This window comes from Nothobranchius furzeri, chromosome 3, assembly GCF_043380555.1.
Source record: "Nothobranchius furzeri strain GRZ-AD chromosome 3, NfurGRZ-RIMD1, whole genome shotgun sequence".
Lineage (NCBI taxonomy): Eukaryota > Metazoa > Chordata > Actinopteri > Cyprinodontiformes > Nothobranchiidae > Nothobranchius > Nothobranchius furzeri.
Genome location: NC_091743.1, coordinates 55,484,678 through 55,503,306, shown reverse-complemented (window position 1 = coordinate 55,503,306; position 18,629 = coordinate 55,484,678). Strand labels below are relative to the sequence as shown.

At 42.5% G+C, this 18,629-nt stretch overlaps 1 protein-coding gene across 2 annotated transcripts; it reads left to right on the top strand.

Moving 5' to 3' along the window:
* The first annotated feature begins 53 nt into the window (after positions 1-53).
* On the top strand, positions 54-18,402 carry kiaa1328 (KIAA1328 ortholog). Of its 2 annotated transcripts, none has more exons than XM_015959389.3 (12): positions 54-164; positions 1,242-1,277; positions 1,395-1,669; positions 1,778-1,878; positions 2,071-2,186; positions 11,062-11,186; positions 12,103-12,476; positions 12,553-12,771; positions 12,928-13,023; positions 13,147-13,238; positions 13,431-13,539; positions 18,014-18,402. In XM_015959389.3, the coding sequence occupies exons 1-12, from the start codon at positions 110-112 to the stop codon at positions 18,243-18,245; spliced, it is 1,830 nt and encodes a 609-aa protein (XP_015814875.1). In that variant the 5' UTR covers positions 54-109; the 3' UTR covers positions 18,246-18,402. The 2 variants fall into 2 exon arrangements, with proteins under 2 accessions (XP_015814875.1, XP_015814874.1); XM_015959388.3 differs by having other exon boundaries at positions 13,428-13,539.
* The last annotated feature ends 227 nt before the right edge of the window (positions 18,403-18,629 follow it).

Sequence of the window (18,629 nt, the reverse complement as noted above, 5' to 3'; positions counted from 1 at the left end):
TAGAAAGGCGGGCTTGTGCATTACCTATCAGATGATCGCTTGCTGAATAAAGGCGGAACTACAATTCCCTAGCAACGCGTGGATCACAGGGAGTGGCGGTTGTTTCGACATGGCGGCAGCGGCAAACTCGGTTGAAAAGTCGGAGATATTTTGGATGAATAGCGGTAATTTACTTTTAATAAACTTTATAAGCTTCTCTAAGTGGTTCATGCCACTGCGAACCTCACATACAGACTAACGTTTCTACGGTTTTAACTTATGTTTTGCTTGTGGTAAGAGTTGAGTTTTTAATATTGGGAAGAGGCGAAGAATCTTTAGCTGGCCAAGTTTTTAGGTTAAATGTTAGTCCTTTCTGTTGATGTAGTGTTTTGTGTTTAGCGGTATCAAGTTGCCATCAACAATATCAGCAATGCTGTTGCATTTAGAATACTATATCTGCGATAAGAAACAATAACTTTAAAACTTATCCCTGTACGTTTCATGACAAACAATTATAGCTTAAAGGGATGGTTCAGATCTTTTGAAATGGGTTTCTGTGAAAAGAATTTGACAAACTAATATTTTTCCCTGTGTAGAAAATGAGCAGCTAGCTAGTCTGAGTAAGCTAGTTACAAATTGCCATTGTTGTGTTAAAAGAAATCCAATAACATGTTAACACCACTGTGCATTTCACTTTAGCTATTTACATTGCTGCAGTGGCACTGCCGATCTCGCTGCTGCGCTAGCTACTGTAGTCCTCCTGGCTTCTGAATATTTCTGCCAGAATAACCAAGAAACGTGAATTAAACGTGTCTAGCTGTTTATCTGATCAGGATTAATCTCCATCTCTCTAAACTGAGAATATTCACAGAGCTATTTACAAGTAAGATATAAATTTTTCATCACCTTCAAACTATTTGAACGTTTTTTTTAACCAGCAAAGCACAACTTCCTTCATTCCAGTAACAGGTAGAAGCTTTTGAGAGTTTTCTGGGTCTTCAGCACATGGTCTTCTAGCTCATTCTTGATTTTAACTGTACAAACAGGTATAATCATTAAAGTGTCATCCCTGTTCTAATATACAGTTGTATCACACCACAGGCTAATGAATGTTATTCAATGAAAGTGTTATTTTTGTTTTAAATCTTCACACAACTTGTGAAAGAAATGTGTTTTGTTAAATGGTATGCACATGTTGGCCCAATTTCCCTTTTTTTGTGGTTTTAGTATTAAGTGACTGTGTTTTCTTTGCTTTTTCCAAGTGTCTGATGAGGAACAGCCTTTGGTGTTTGTCCCTGGTAAGTCTTGTAATTTTAAGAAATGTAAAATGAAGTGAGTTCTAAATGAGTGTGGGTAAATTATTTTTGCCTCATACCTACTGGTTTTCTTTTGTACTCTTCTACTAACTGGCTCAGGAGTTGATGGAGGAACGAAGCCTCAGGTACCTTTCAGTCTCAGACCAGGCGGCACTGGTGCATCCAGCCAAAGGGGGACCAAGCTCCAAGTGAGGCCAGGCTCTGACAGCAGACATCAAGACAAACAAAAGACAAAAGGCACAAAACAGGGACACTTACAAAGCGATTACTCTGGACCTCACACCAAGAAAAAAATCTCATTTCAACAACATGTTGCTGTGCCTACTATCCACACACTTGCTCAGCCTCAGAATGTTTTTCACTCTTTTCCACAGGTGAGTCAGTGTTAAGTAGAAACTGTTTTATATAGTATGGGGAAAAACTTACAATATTCTTATAAATTATCTTTTTATGATTTAGCTTGTTAATCATTTTTCACTTAGACGGTCTCTGAAACTAGCAGACAGAAGGGCGAAGTCTCTTTGAAGGACCTCTGTCTTGAAGACAAAAAGCGAATTGCAACCCTCATTGAAGAACTAGCAAGGTAACAAACACATATAACCATAATCTCTGGTGTTACTGAAAACACATTTCTATAAACCCAGGAACTTAAAACTACACTCAGTTTCATTTCTGAATAATTTAGTAGTATTTTATGATGTTGTTCCTTTATTTTATTTTTTTTTACGTATTGTTGAAAATGTATTGTTAACCGTTTGTTTTTCTTGCTTGGCAGAGTAAGCGAGGAGAAGGATGTTTCAGTTCAACGTCTGAAAGATGAGCAGGGGAATTTTGAACGTAAGATCCAGCAGCTGGAGCAACAGAACCTGATGATAGCACAAGAGAGAGAGAGTATCCTTTCAAAAATAACAGACAGGAAGTATATATTAGGATTTGTGCAATGTGTGTTTTAATTAAGTAAGTCTTGATTGTGTTAAATTCAAGTGGAAATTGCAGGTGAAAGTTAATGAGAAATGAGTTTTTCTAATCATTTTTTAGTAATTGTTAGTGAACTTTGCTTTTTTAAATGAGATGTAATGTACTAATGGGCCTGCGATGGACCGGCAGCCTGTCCAGGGTGTACCCCGGCTGTTTACCCAGAGACTGCCGGTGATGGGCACCAGTCCCCCGCTACCCTGCAAGGATAAGCGGTGATAGATAATAGATGAGTAGATGTAATAATGGGTGTGCCCTTTGTTTTTTAAGTCCTGTAGTCTCAGGATGCTCTAGATATGTTGCAAAAAGATTAACTGTGATTAAACTAAGGCTCTCTGCATAACTCCAAGATATAATAATTCAAAACACTATAGGAATGCTGCAGATATACTTAATATGGATTTTCTTCACAAAATTTGGCGTTATGCTGTGGAGCTAAGGCTATCAGTTTCTTTTGGTTGGTGCTTTTGATTGGATAATCATCGTGTCTGCACTTCTAGAGACCTATGAAATCCACCTACATTTTTTCCAGGCTTGATTTAATTTTCTTTTGAACCTCAAAATCCATTTTTCAGATTTCCATATTTAATGATCTTAAAATCCTTAAACTGGGAAAGAAAAACAGAAAAAACTGAATTTGAGGGTAAAAATACTTAAAAAGCAATAACAGGAGATTTCGTAGGGCTCACGCTGTAGCTGTTTGATGTGGTTAAACAACAAAGTTACTATAACACTGTAGTTTATCATTTTCTCAAAACAGTCAGCAGGGGGCAGTGTTGTCCCACTGAAAGACTAAACCTTTGGGCAGGACTTGTCAGTCTGACAAAAAGGCACAGAAATAGATGCGTTTAGATGATTTGATGCTTGCTGCAGTTGTCCTTTGCAATTGCTTCTAGCTTATCCACTGTTGTGCACAGAATCAATTTCATGGTCGTGGTCTGGACTGCCCGAATCATCCTACAATATAAACATGAATTTTGATATTTACTTAGAGGATCATGGTGTTGGCTTTCACACCATGTTTTTTTAAGTGTCCCTAACTATTGAATATTATTGAGTCAGAAATGTGAGATCAGATGAATTCGACGATCAGTCTGTTGCTGTATTGTGCCAAAATGTAACCTTCGGTTAATTTCAGGTAAAATAGTAAGTGATGTTCTTTGATTTTAAATAGTAAAGTACACATTCAAATAAAAGTGACTGTATTTTAGGGGTGGGCGGCATACAGAAAACTTACCGAAACAGACATTTATTACCAACTTCATTTTGCCCATGTCAATAGATGTATGTTGGTTGCCTATGTTCGTATTTCTTTATGATGCTGTGATACAAACTGGATGGGGTGGAGTCACGTGTATTTGAGTGACTCTGCCTAGGGCCATGCAATCTGACGATATAAGATCATTAAGGATTATAATGTGACGACGATCTACCAAAACTCTGAGATTGTAGGACCATCTATTTGCATCCTGTCACCTGTCTGTGCCGTTATTTCTGGACACATCCACAGGCATACACGTGGACATAGTTTTGGCGGTGGGGTGGGGGTGGTGGTGGGGACATGACCCCCTTACACACACACACACACACACACACACACACACACACACACACACACACACACACACACACACACACACACACACACACACACACACACACACACACACACACACACACACACACACACACACACACACACACACACACACACACACACACACACACTTTTCCCAAAGTAAATTTTTGTCCTCTGCACATTTTACCATCCAAAAGCAATATTACGCTATATTAAATAGGCAATGGTGGAGCACTAGGACCGAGTGGAAAACAACCACATGTGTTAAAGCCTTTTTCCCATTAGAACCGTCCATAAGCTCATCTACTGGCCCTGCTGATACTTGCTACCATGTGATTGGCCATTCCTGCCACCTGTGTACTTGGCCCAAGGTGAACTGCTCAGTACTCCGTGATACTGATTTGAGGCCACATTGCCCAGCCCTACAGCATTTACAACACAACAGCTAATAAATAAAATAAATGAGCTAAAGCCGTTTGTCAGTCACGTCACCCCACAACAAACTCACAAAGTCTTTAGACAATCCAAACGACAGAAAAATAAACCCAATACCCAAAACACGTCACACTATGCATTCATAATTCAATCCACAGTGTAATTAACTGCAGCAAAAAGAGTAATTGATCCAGCTGCAAATTTGCCTGATTGGCAAAAGCAGCATGTAAAATTAGAAAAGCACAACTCTATTAAAGGCCCTTTGGCTTGGAGACTTGGCATTTACACTGAACTTCTAAACTTCATTAAAGGTATTTTAGGGGGAATACGTATTTAAGACCTAGCATCTTTAGGGGGTAACAGTCTTTTAAAGTGCATGCGCGAGTCGTGAAGGCTCTTCTCAGGCAGAGGGTTTCAGCACTTCTTCTAAAGGTTAAGGAGACACCAAAGGCAAACACACTGAGTGAGAGTCTTGTCAAGTCTAATTCCATTACGCCTCAGCTTATCTTATCTAACCAAGGCTCAGGGTTGTCTGAGGTTTAAAACGTGTGGGCCTATACTTTAGCCCCCTAGCCACCCAGGATGAGACAGAAAACTTTCTTTGATATTTGGGAGATTCTGCTGACATTTGCAACTGAGTGGCACATAGAGCCGAGTTTGTGTTTGAGATAGGAAGTAATGCATTTTGGAGGTTAATAAAAAAGAAGATGCTGGCCTGGGCAGAAGCCAGTTTGGCAATACTTAAACCGTTCTGTAGTTCAGGTTTAAAACAGAGAGCATGAGTCGCTAAGCGAAACAATACCACCAAGTAAATAGAAACAACATGATTACATGTAATTATACGGATCTGGTTTATTAGCGTGCTTTTTTAGTAAAATGATAACTGTCGGAAACTTGGATAATTATAAGGAATATTTTTTCTTAGACTTTGCAAAAACATTGCCAGCGTTGCCATAATTAGCTCCGGGCATTCCATTTTGGATCAAAAGTTAAACTCCTGTAGTCAGTATTGATTCTTGGCATTGCTTATTGAAGCTGTGATGTGATTTGTAATCAGAGGGAATAAAAAATGATTTGTTATGTTGTACATTCATTGTTATAACAAATAACTGCATGCTATAGATTTTATGTGTTTCTCTGGATGGTCCTACAAATTATGAATCGTTCAAGAAAGCTTATAACAATAAGGCCACACTCATCAATGCAAGGGATTATGGGACTAAATAAATTTAACGTTTTCTGTAACATTGTCAAAGGTGAGAGGCATTTAGGATTACAAAGCTAGTTTAAAGAGAATTATTTAGTTTTAATTAAAAATAGTCTAATTTAGAACAACTGATATGGGTTTTCAATGGCCGATGCTGATGTTTAAAGATTAGGGCAGCCTAACAATTATAGTTTATCTGTTTCTTGTCTGGTATGCAATTTTTTTCCATTTGTTTTAACTTGCTTTTAGCACTCTCTAGTGTCCGTTAAGTGCTGTGCATTTTTAATACCTTAATCTGAAAGCTCAAATGTCTCCTCAGCCTTTATTAGTGTCTACAGGAGTGATTCATCACCAAACTGAACAAAACAGCTGTGTTTATGATCTAAAACATGCAGGAAATGTAATGGGACCAGACTACAGCGCCAGGTATGTCAGCTCAAGTTGTTTTCTAAGTCCATCAGACTGGAGTGGCACTCTGAAGTTGCAAATGCCAGATTCTGGCCACAGAGGGCTGTGGGGGGCAGAGTGAGATTTCATTAACCATGTAAAGGGTCATTTTAGCACATACTGGCTCAAGAAAATAGTTTTAAAAAATGAAAAAGTTGAAAAGTATCTCTTTAAGTTAAATTAAGTTAAAATTTCTTTGTTGTAGTTGAATATAGGCAGACTTTGTTCCTCATCAGTCCCCCTTTCCATTATAGGGCTTCATTATGGAGTTGTACTTGGCCATTGTGAGCCCCAACAAATCTTTCTAGAACGCCTTTCAAAGAACTAAATAGTGATCCACACTGATCGGTAATGAGTAATCAGCTGTGCTACAAATATGTTTGCTCTAAATCCATGGAGAATTGGAATCTGATAGATTGTGGACCACACTGTATGTAATATAAGCACCCTGAACTCTTGTTATTTGAAGTAAACATAAGTTTGTTTATAGTTTAAGTGAACAGCCGAACTGAAACAACCTTTTTCTGTGTCTAATACACGATAACCTGAAATGCACTAAAGTAATGAAGGCTATAGATCATTAGTTTGGTAGATCATTGATAATTCATGTTGAATCTTGGTTTGGTAGGTGTGTAATAAACCTACTTCATAGACAGATGGCTTGCTTAATGACTCAGTAAGACACAACTTGGTCAGTGCTTCCAAACTGTTAGGTTTGGGTTGTGAATAATGATTCCTAAAAATGGTGGACAATAGCTGTCTTAGGATGCATTTCTGATTTCTGAGTGTTTCCTAACTCCTTTTCTGTGTTGCATTCATACCATCTTTCTTGGTTTAAGTCCTCCAGTTCTGTCATTCTTTTTAAAACACATTCATGTACTCCAACACCCATCATGCACCAGTCCTTTTCTCCAATTGTCTATGCACTCCGGCTTGGACTCAATCTGTTTGGTACAGAGCGCTAAAGTGGACCTTAACACCCCCCCCCCCCTCCTGTGCAAATTTGTTCCACCTTGAAATGGATTTCATTATTTCATTTGCGCCTGGGCCTGACAGGGAAGTGAATCATTCTGACAGCCCCCGTCTGAAGCCTCTTCTCTGCAAGCCCTTGATTTGGAGTATTTTTGGTGCAGGAGGGAAGGAGTAAGTTATTGTCTGCACTTTGTGGCTCAGATGTAAACTAGGTTTGCCAGCGCTCCCACTGGATGGTGTCCAAGGCTGTAGAGCAGGTGTGTTTAGTGATGACATTCTGAGAGAAGGTTTACCTTCTTACCTGTAACATATCTGAGATTAGCCTGGGACAGCATTAACATGCCTCATGTTTGAAGTTTTAATTGTACAGAAATAATTTGATCCCCAATTGTTTTTCTTTACTCAGGCAAATGAAACCTTTTTTTATTTCACTTTTTTTTTTAAACTCAATTCTGTCTTTGATCTAGGTGAGGCCTGACCTCAGAGGCATATTCAGCTTCACCCGTTTAAGATCCTTCATGCTGCATAAACAGACCTCCCAGTGCTGGTTTACGTGATGTGGTGTCCTTAAGTTTTCCATATAGCGCTGCTTTCATGGAGATCAGCGCAGGCCTAGAGGAGCCAGAGTTAGACAGAGGGTTTAATCAAAGTGTTCCTTCACATTTCCCCAGTGTTTGTGGAAGCTGCTGCATTGCATTTGTCTGGTGTCAGGTCCTCAATTCAAAGCCCCCCCCCGTTTCATTTCCACAGCCTGATTGAAGTCTTCCTACAAGCAAAGTGTTTTCTTATTCGGTGTTCCGCCAACAATTTCTCCAATAAGACTCTACTTTGAACTTTGATTTTCTCTTTAAATGGGGGCTTTTCACAAATAGATGCTGACCGGCAGTCCAAGCGGAACGCGGCTCGGGTGGTCGCCAAGGCAAAAACCCGGGCATGAGAGGAGTTTGGTGAGACCATGGAGCAAGACTTCCGTACGGCTTCGAGGAGATTCTTGTCCACCATCCGGCGCCTCAGGGGGGGAAAGCAGTGCGCTACCAACACTATCTATAGTGGGGACCGTGTGCTGCTGACCTCTACTCAGGACATGGTGGATCGGTGGGGAGAATACTTCGAAGACCTCCTCAATCCCACCAACATGTCTTCCAATGAGGAAGCAGAGTCTGGGGACTTTGGGTTGGCCTCTCAAATCTCTGGTGCTGAGGTCGCTGAGGTGGTTAAAAAGCTCCTCTGTGGCAAGACTCCAGGGATGGATGAGATCCGCCCGCAGTTCCTTAAGGCTCTGGATGTTGTGTGGCTGTGTTGGCTGACGCGGCTCTGCGATATCGGGTGGGCATCGGGGGCAGTCTCACTGGACTGGCAGACCGGGGTGGTGGTCCCCTTAGTTATAAAGGGGGACCGCAGGGTGTGTTCCAACTACAGGGGGATCACACTCCTGAGCCTTCCTGGTAAGGTCTATTCAGGGGTTCTGGAGAGGAGGGTCCATCGGATTGTTGAACTTCAGATTCAGGAGGAGCAATGTGGTTTTCGTCCTGGCCGTGGAACACTGGACCAGCTCTATACCCTTAGGGAGATCCTGGAGGGTGCGTGGGAGTTTACCCAACCAGTCTTTATGTGTTTTGTGGATTTGGAGAAGGTGTTTGAGCGCGTTCCTCTGGGTGCCCTGTGGGGGGTACTCCGGGAGTATGGGGTACCAGGCCCTCTGATACGGGCTGTTAGGTCCCTTTATGACAGGTGTCAGAGCTTGGTCCGCATTGCCGGCAGTAAGTCGGACTCTTTTCCAGTGAGAGTTGGACTCCGCCAAGGCTGCCCTTTGTCACCGATTCTGTTCATAACCTTTATAGACAGGATTTCTAGTCGCAGCCAAGGTGTGGAGGGCATCCGTTTTGGTGGCCTGGGGATCAGGTCTCTGCTTTTTGCAGATGATGTGGTCCCGTTGGCTTCATCAGAATGTGATCTTCAGCTTTTGCTGGAGCGGTTCACAGCTGAGTGTGAAGCAGCTGGGATGAGAATCAGCTCCTCTAAATCTGAGACCATGGTCTTGATTCGGAAAAGCATAGAATGCCTTCTCCGGGTCAGGGATGAGGGCCTGACCCAAGTTGAGGAGTTTAAGTATCTTGGTCTTGTTCACGAGTGAGGGAAAGCTGGAGCGTGAGATCGATATAGGCGGATTGGTGCTGCATCTGCAGTGATGCGGGCATTGTACCAGTCTGTTGTGGTGAAGAGAGAGCCGAGTCAGAAGGCGAAGCTCTCGATTTACCGGTCGATCTACGTTCCTACCCTCACCTATGGTCATGAGCTTTGGGTAGTGACCGAAAGAACGAGATCGCGGATGCAAGCGACCGGAATGAGTTTTCTCCGAAGAGCGGCTGGGCTCTCCCTTAGAGAATGGGTGAGAAGCTCGGTCATCCGGGAGGGGCTCGGAGTAGACCCGCTGCTCCTCCACATCGAGAGGAGTCAGTTGAAGTTGGCTCGGGCATCTGGTCAGGATGCCTGCTGGACGCCTCCCTGGTGAGGTTTTCTGGGCACGTCCAACCGGGAGGAGACCTAAAGGTAGACCCAGGACACGTTGGAGGGACTATGTCTCTCACCTGGTCAGGGAACGCCTTGGGAATCCCCCGGAGGAGCTGGCCCAAGTGGCTGGGGAGAGGGAAGTCTGGGCCTCTCGCCTTAGGCAACTGCCCCCGTGACCCGACTCTGGATAAGTGGATGGAAATGGAATGGAATGGATGCTGAGAAACTCATCAGATGGGGGAGCATGGCCACTGTCATAAAAGATATGGCCTGGAGGAATACACTTTATGGTCAGCTTGGGGGAGGGAGAGTGTGTACAACTTGCTTTGTACACTACTAGCTTTATTGTTGTGTTTGTGTGTGGGCAGTTTACAGTGCATGAGGGGAATTTGCAGTGTTGTATCTTGTTGTGTCTGTGTGTGTGTCAGACTTGATAGTTGTGTGTGTGTCTATGTACAGCCTAGCCATTCTCATGCTCATTATCTTTGTATGTGTCTGTGTGGTGTGGTGTGCTGTGGTGCTGCCACTGTCATTAGTGGGCTCCTGAGGCGCAGCAGTAGTCTCATTCCAGATTAGTTTTCCTGTGGCTGCCAGCTCTCTGACTGGCAGAAAGCCTGGCATGGCACAGCCCAGCTCAACTCAGCACAGCTTGGCTCAACCCAGATGGTGAAAGCTACATTCCACAATAACAACTTAGATTTTGCTGGGCTCCTCGCTTTCTCTCTTTTTACTTCAAATTTTCTGCCTCTGCCTTTCTGGCCTAGTGTGTCATTGGAGAAAGAAGTCTTAAATTCTGATTGTTGGTCTAGCTTCTGATAGAAAGATGCATGGTTCAGAAAACCCTGACAGATCTACATCACACTGTCACTTAACATTCATGGGCTCACCCATCTTGACTCATGACGACGAAGGCTATTGTTGGTTTAGCGTTCAGGAAACGGCAGAGAACATCTCGGCTAGTAGAAGCTAACCGTTAGCATTACAGAGGGCATTCATTCCTACTAGAGACCACTGCAAGTGTATTAAAGTATGCATAAAAAAATCTTTGAATCTATAAGTCAGCAAACATATTGCATAGCAAGGAGAACAGTCAATTCAAAAAGTATTTTTAAAACTTTTTTATTAAAGGAAAAAATTTGACACACACATTCCTCTTTTACTGTCGAATCATGAACTCTGACAGCTTTTCTCAAACCAAATGAGTCCTGCAGTACTTCAGATCTTCTGGGTTCTTTTGTTCTTGATTTTCTTTAGAATAGGTCATATTTCTTTTGAGATCGTTTAGCCCACTTCATGTTGTCAGACAGCATATTACAAATAAAATGTATTTTTATTTATATTTAAGTGATTTTGAACAGAATTTTATATTTGTATTTAGCCCGCTTATTATTGCCTGAAATTGAATTTTGTTGTATTTTCTAAACTGGATCTGAAACATTAAAGACAAAAAAAGAGAGAAAAATGGTAAAGAGGCAAATATTTTTCACAGTACTTTAGGCATTACATATTGCAAAGTAAAAACTGTGCTTCAGCCACACAATTCTACCAACAGTGTAGTGCTTGCTAGTTTGGGTAAGGGAATGTGTTATATTTTTATCTTTTGGGATTTCAGCAGTTTTACTTAACCTTTGGTGCTCCAGGCCTGCAGCAACAGTACAAAGAATGCCAGGAGCTGCTCGGTCTTTACCAACAATATCTTTCTCAGCAACAGACGAAGCTCAACCAGTCCATTGCTTCGCTCACTCAGCCACCAACTGCTAGTAAGGTAGGGCGAAAGGTGGAATAGTTGTGTGTGTGTGTGTGTGTGTGTGTGTGTGCGCGTGTGTGTGCGCGCTTTTCTTGTTTTACTGTCGTTGAAACTAGAGCACATGCAGTGGAAACTGTAAAATAAAACTGAAGGTTGGCGCGCATTTAGAGAGCAGCCCTGTTTGACATTTATCACCATCTTCGGCACAAAAACGGTATGTGGAAACCTGCACTGCAGCACATTGCCCCATGTCACAATAAATCAGAGCAAATCACTAAAGTCCATTTCATCCTAAGTTTCTTATGACAAGAACATGACAAAAGCGTTCCCAAGGTGACACTTTAGCTTGTCTGAGTATAGATGACTTCATTGCCCCTCTGTGGTTCTGAGCTGCGCGTGTTTGCCTGCACTCGTACCCTTGACAAATTGATTTAAACTTTTTTTTTATCTGTAAAATATAAAGTTGGCTTCTCCCTGTTTATTTTATTATGTTTCTGGTCTTCACACACCTGCCGTTTATGCCCAAGTAAAAATGGTCCTCTTGGTACCCTGGCATCTGTTAGGTTTGCAGTTTTGAAAGTTGTGTGTTGCCATAAAGCCCAGACGTAGCCAGACTGCTCATATCTGGCAGCGGCTCGTTTCCCGTGTCCACACACGGTGTGTCCGGGCTCAGCTGTTTACATAATCTGTACCTTGGCAGCACTCGGAAACTCAATGGGTCTTGCAAACAAACAAGGAGCTTTTACAGCACATTACAGCATTAGCAAATTAGCTTAGTCCTAATGCATTGGTAAATTTCAGGTTTTTGTCCTGGCTGTAAATTAAACTTTTATGAAGCAGTCTGTTTTGTCTGGACAAAAAAGCTCCATTAGGCCTTCAGAGGCTTTCTAAATCTGCCAAATAGAACTCATAGGGCTCGTGGTTTTCTGTACAGGTGCTCGACAGCGAGGAAGCCCCCAGCAGGGCATCTGCAAGCAGAGCTGATGGCTCACTCTTTGACGGCTCGTACCTCAGCCTCGCTGCTGCTAGAGCGCAACAAGCTCCGTTGTACAGGAGTGCTAATGCAAGAAGAGGAGCAGCAGAAATGCCTCTACACACTGCCTCCATCTCCCCCGATGGTGAGTTCATCTCCAAACAGGGGCCAGTCACACAGAGGGAGAGCAGGCAGCCACGGGCATGCTGCACATGTGAACGCTGCCAGGGCAGCTGTCATGACTCTGGCTGCAGAACACAGCAGTGGAGAAGTGACAGCAGCTCCTGTCCAGTGAATTGCCATCATGACACCTTTATTGAGAAGGATGGTGCAAGGTACAGTTTGTCAGACTTATTTTCTATGAAGAGACCTTGTAAGGATATTAAATATGGGTATTTTATTTATGTACAGAAGTCCCAATGGGAAACTCAGGAGTTCAGAGGATAAAGAAGCTCTGACCAGGCCTTTGCTGGGTCACAAGGACTGGGAGGAGAAGAGGCACCAGCTGTTGCTTCAAAAGATGCAGCTGGAGACGGAAAGGGAGCGTCTGCAGGCACGGCTGGAGGAGCAGGAGGAGAAGCTCAGCAGACAGGCTGAGCAGCTACGACAGTCACGACTTGATTACAGGAGGTATAACACACAGGCCAGAGAAAAATCACAGGCATGGTGACTTCTCAAAGAGCTGTTTTCAACCTAATTAACAAGCGGTATTTCTTCTGTGTGTGTCTGAATAATTTGTCATCGCTGTTCTTTTATTTAATATTTTGTTCTTTTCATGTTTTTTAGGATTCAACAGCCCACTCAAGCTCAGCCCAGCAGTTCAAATACTATTGATGCAGCACCAGGGGCGGAGGGTCCCTCCCACCAAGATTTGCCCTCCAGGTAAACCAAGTAACGACTTTAATCAGACACACACCTCCCACATCAAAGACTCACACACACTCCCGGAGAACAGCGGTCATCCAGGATGAAAAACCGCTTTGTTTCATTGTCTGTGGTTTTCAGGATATCGGGAGATGCTGAGGCACATTCAGCAGGACAAAACGTAGATGACACAAACTCTCAGAGTCTTCCTGCTCCTTCAGTCAGTGGAAACGGTACGCTAGTGTTATGTTTGGTTAATTGGTTATTTTCTTATTCGTGTGCAAAGGGATGCTTTCAGGTCAGAGCAAATGACAATACTGCCCCACTAGAGCTTTTTAATTTTTTTTTTTTTTTGCATTTTCATTTCCACATAAAATGTTGTCCTGGATTCTGGCAGCAAAACTCTGCTTTTATTTTTTCAGCAGCTGGTCTGTCAGAACCATCCAGAAGGGACGTGACCACATCTCAAGCACGGCCTCCTTCAGAGGTGAAGCGTTCCGCATCAGAGTCTACAACCCAAAAGACTCCTGGGAAGTAAGCAAACGTTCACCATAAATACTTCACATTTATTGTGATGACGCTAATTGTGTTTCTTTAAGCAGGATTAAAGTTGAATCAAAATTAGTAATATAAATTCAAAAAGGGAAGTGCAGTAATAGTAGTTAAAAAAAACTGTTTCTATTCGGCTCGGTTTTATTAAAGTGCTGTCAGGTCCTAACATTAGTCACCAGGAGGCAGTTTACGAAGCAGACTGGAGACTTTAGAGCAGATCCTGTACGCGTCAAAGGCAGCCGTCACATCAGACGAAGGAAAGGAGCATCAAGTAATATTAAAGTGTCAGTTTTTTTTTATTGGCAGCAACTAGCAGAAGCAGAAATAAGAAAGGTGAGAGGCGCAATAAAATAAAACAAACAAAAGAGGCAGCTGTGGGTAGCTTGTTGGGCAGAAACATGTAGCTTCAGATTCAGAAGAAGGTGCTGAAAGAGAAAGAGCTTAAAGAGCAAAGACATAATTACCAATATTTCATGAGTTGCTTGTGTCTCCTGAAGGCGGATCATGTTTTTCCTTTGGTTCTCAAAAATTATCAACTGTTGAGCTTTAAAGAAACAGGAATTATTGGGATTTTGCAGCTTTTCTTTAGTCCTAGAGTTTGTTGGGAGAGTTTGCGGCTAACTGATAACTTCTCTTCATCTGGCTAACTTTTCGAGCTGCGAGAAGCTAAATGAAGCTTTTTACAGGGCTAGCTAGGCTGTGGCCAGCCTGTCAGGAGACACGCTGCGTTCCATTAGTCGGCCTAGCAGGGATCCTGCAGCAGGTGTAATTGAACAGACTTGGATGCACACGCCGCCCTCCCTCTTTGCTCTGCTACAGTAATGAGACAGAGAAGGCTGGAGCGAGGGAGAGATGTTAAAAGTGCATTTGAGGATGAGAGCATTGGAAAACATGAAAAATGGGAAGCAGGGAAAGACAGATTAGGTCCAGATGGAGAAGAATGGAAACGATGAGAAAGACACAAAAGCATCGGGCATTAGCCTGAGTCACTAAACGGTAATTAACCCCAGTGTGTGCTGCTGCACACGTGGAGCTGCTGTGGAGTCATAAATGTAAAATATTAGTTAGTGTACACGTGCATCAAAGAAAAACACCATCTCTGTTAAAGGCACACTTGTCAGTTTTGCTTGCTTTTAGCACCCCCTAGCAAAACCCGTCTCCTCGCTATGCGTTCCTCTTTTTAACATCCAACAGCTGAAACGTCTGCCCAGTCTTCCCTAGTGTCTACAGGACTGATTCATCTTCAGCACCATGTATGTCAGCTCCAACAGAAAGGACCGGCACTCTGAAGTTTCAAATGCGGTTTTCGGGCAACAGACGGCAGTTGGGGTCTGAGTGACATTTCATTAACTCTGTAAAGGGTCATTTTAGCACACACTCGCTCAAGAAAATGATTCAAAAATATGAAAAAAATAGCAAAGTATGTCTTTTTAGATGTGATGCTTTACAGGCATTTTTCTGCCACCTTTTATAAAATCCAGTTTATTAGTGAGACAGGATGTTAAAATGACCACTTTCCAAACAAGAAACCCTCAAAGCAGTTTAAAGTTTACTACATTACATCTAGCAACTCTTAATCAAAGCAGCACATGGTCCAAGTTTAGGCTGCAAGCTCTGGCAGATGCCCATTAGCTCCATCAGGGGACCTAAGCCATCAACTCTTATTACCATCCATTTTCTCCCCCAAAGTCTATTAAAGTAACTGGACTTTTAGTTAAAAAAAAAAAAAAAGAAAAGAGATGATAAAATTAAATGTTTGTTGCTAAATGTAACGAGGAAACCTGCCTCTCTGATGGCTTTTGTAAGTTTCAATCATCTTGTAATCCACCAAAGTCATTAGAACCATAGTTATCTTTTCTAAGAAAACGATCATCATTAGGAAACAGCGAGGTTTTTCTGTTTTCTTTTCTGGAAATTAAAATATAAATCATTGCTACACCACAGTGTATGCCCTGCATCATCATCTTTGCCGTAGAGGAATAGTACAGATCATTTTAAGTTTATTCTTAATTTCATTTTTATTATAGAAACAAAGTTTTTACTTGATGACTCTTTGAACAACCTCTGTTTGGAGAAACAGAGATTCATTCTCACTTGACAGATAAGCTAACAGCTAGTCTGAGCAGGTTGATCCAGGTACAAGTGTTGAAGCAAGGCAGTCTCCAAAAAGTCAAACATTTTACGCCACCATATGTTTCGCATCGAACAATTTGTTTATTTTTGGTTGCTATGGGTGACGGGCCCGTTTCTTTCTATCAGCAATTTCAGAATATTTCTGCTGGAATAACCATGAAAACTAAACAAAGCAACAAAATTACTGTTACAATGCAACAAAGATTCAAAAATGCTTCTATATGAGATGTTTAAGCAAAGTCAGTTGAGGACCATTTGTTCTGTAATCCCCTTGGAAAATGTTTTTTTACCCCCCTCCATGGCTATCTAATCTCAACCATCACAATCGCGATGCACAAATTGCGAACCCAGAATGGGTGTTAACTTTAAGTGACCTTCCTAATCCTTTCATGAATCCTGCGCTAGTTAGTAATGAGACAGTTCCAGCACACCCTGCTCATCTCATCTCCATTTATTCTGCCATTGCCCGCCTGCTATTGATTGGTTTGGAAATTGTCATGCCGGATATATGCAGCGGCCATTATAGGTTTTTTATTTTACTGTTTGGACTGCAAATGAAAAGGGGCATCGGGGCGAGACGGCTATCTTTAATGAAAGAGAGGAGCCGAATAAGCAGCCAGAGTTATGAGTGAGAAAATAAAGGTTCATAGTCACCGGGAAGGCATGGATTCAGTCTAAAGACTTCCGATCTGCCATGTGTTTGGGTGGGGGTGGGTGGGTGGGTGGGTGGGGGGGGGGGGGGGGGGATAATACGTATGTAGGAAAAAGTAACTTTTATTTTTAGTTTTTCTTAGAAATCAGTTTGTTCTTGTTTTACTTCTCTTGTTCAGTCTCAGCGTTGCCGCTCCTCTTATCTCCCCACCCACCATTGTTCCCCAACTCCTGCCCAAACTGTACCCTCCATCCCACCCCCACCCTCGTTATGGATTGTGACCGCCCTTAAGTGATGCATTATTCATTACAGCCATGTCGCTTGTTGATGGATGGCTGTTTGAGAGCCCTGTCCATTAAATAAATCAACAAATAAAAATGCAAATTCTCACATTTCGAGTGAAGCATCCCGTCCAAAGTTCCTTCCCCACGCTCCCTCGCCGCCCGCCTTTCCATCCAAAAAGCAGAACTCATTTCCAGCCTCTTTTACACACACACACACACACACACACACACACACACACACACACACACACACACACACACACACACACACACACACACACACACACACACACACACACACGCACACACCAGCTATTCTTACCCTTTCTTTTTTGTCTCCTGGTTGACACAAAGCAGGCCAAATGAGGAGGATAAATTTACTTTTTCATGCTTCAGGCTGTTTCTTTCCCCTCCCCGCCATCAGCCATCACACCTCCGTTGACTTAACCCTCATTCACTCTCTCCCTCATGCTTAAACACGTGCATACATTTGTTCGTGCTGCCAAAACAAAATATAGCCTTTTAAAGCTTTTCAGCGACTGATGTGTGCTGCCTGGAATTAGTCTGAGAACGCCACATATCAAGGTCTGTAGTTACGTGTGCAGGAACACAAATGCGCCCTGATTAGGAGTTTCGCTGGCGTGTCTCGTCTGGTGACCACCCACACGCATATCAACAAGTGCATCCCAAAGATCACCCCTACCTGGGAGAGCTGTGTGCAGAGCGGCGCGATGCAAATCGATGCAGCTTTAAATGAGCAGAGAATTATGTTGGCAAGATCCGTCGGGCATGCTTTAAAGAATTCATGTTTTGTATCTGGAATGGCCGCCGTTCGACTGTGTATACACTGAATAATTTATCAAGCCAGCCAGACTGAGGGATTGAATCTCTATTAGCTTAATCTCCCCCGTTTTGGTTTATTTATTTCACTGCACACACTCCCTCATTTCTATTCCGGAGGAGAAAGCAGCACCAGGCCCCTCTCCTCCTCATTCTCACACACCTGCAAGAAAGGTTGCTTTTCAGCGGGGACGCCCCAGTGGTTCTGACTTGTTAGCGCTGCTGCTTGTTAGAGTTCTTCTGGCACTTCCTCAGGAAAGAATTTGTTAGCATTTGGGGGAAAAGAGTTTTGCTTTTTGTACTGTCTGAGTTAACAAGTGAAAGGTGTATGACAGTTATCGAAACACACACAAAGCTTCAAACGGACTTGTGTAAATGTAAGGGTCTGGGATGTAACTGGCAGCATTTGTGTTTGTTTCTCAACCACACATTTACGGAACTACCTCTTTGCAAGGCTCCAATGGGTTGTGTGGTAAAACACAAGGTATGTGGGGAAAACCACAATCAAAACAAAAATTGTTGTTTCTTTTCTTTCCATTTTTCTCAGACTGGACTTTTCTGTGGTTGAGTTGTTGGATATTTTTAGTCCCGTCTCGGCCTCTGAGCAGCGCAGACCAGGTGCTCGAAGACCCAAAACGTCACGACACAATTCATCAACTTTTGCAGCTCCCAGACCAGTCGGTGGAGCCCTGCTTCCTCCCGGTGGGAATTATCCTCAAAGCTTTCAACAGGACCTGGAAGAAAGCCAAATACTGGAAGATATATTTTTCATTTGCTAAAACAGGATTTTACCTTTTGTATTCATTTTTTTTTCAAAATCTTTATAATTTTTTTCTTAATCTAAAATGAGAATAAATGTAATTTTGTAGATTGACTTGCTGTTATGTGCTACTGTGATGCTTTTTAAAACACAAATAAATGTTTATTTATTCAGAACTGGCCACTTTTGCAAATGAAATCATGCTTCGCCCCAGGAAAACTTTTGAACTCAGAGCTGTGTTCATCGTCTCTGAAGACCTTGGCGATGTGAATGCAAACTGAATCTCATGACTCACAATCGTCCATTCGGAGTTGAGCTCAAATGCATTATGCATAAATCCTGCTACCTCAATAAATCCTGGAAGTATAAACTCCGTCGTTCCAGCAAGCTCTTCCGTTGTACT

Coding starts and splice junctions, on each gene's coding strand:
- kiaa1328 (XM_015959388.3), top strand. CDS start 110: ATGGCGGCAGCGGCAAACTCGGTTGAAAAGTCGGAGATATTTTGGATG. Junction 1,670..1,777: donor TTTTTCACTCTTTTCCACAG/GTGAGTCAGTGT, acceptor TTTTTCACTTAG/ACGGTCTCTGAAACTAGCAG. Junction 12,772..12,927: donor TCACGACTTGATTACAGGAG/GTATAACACACA, acceptor CATGTTTTTTAG/GATTCAACAGCCCACTCAAG.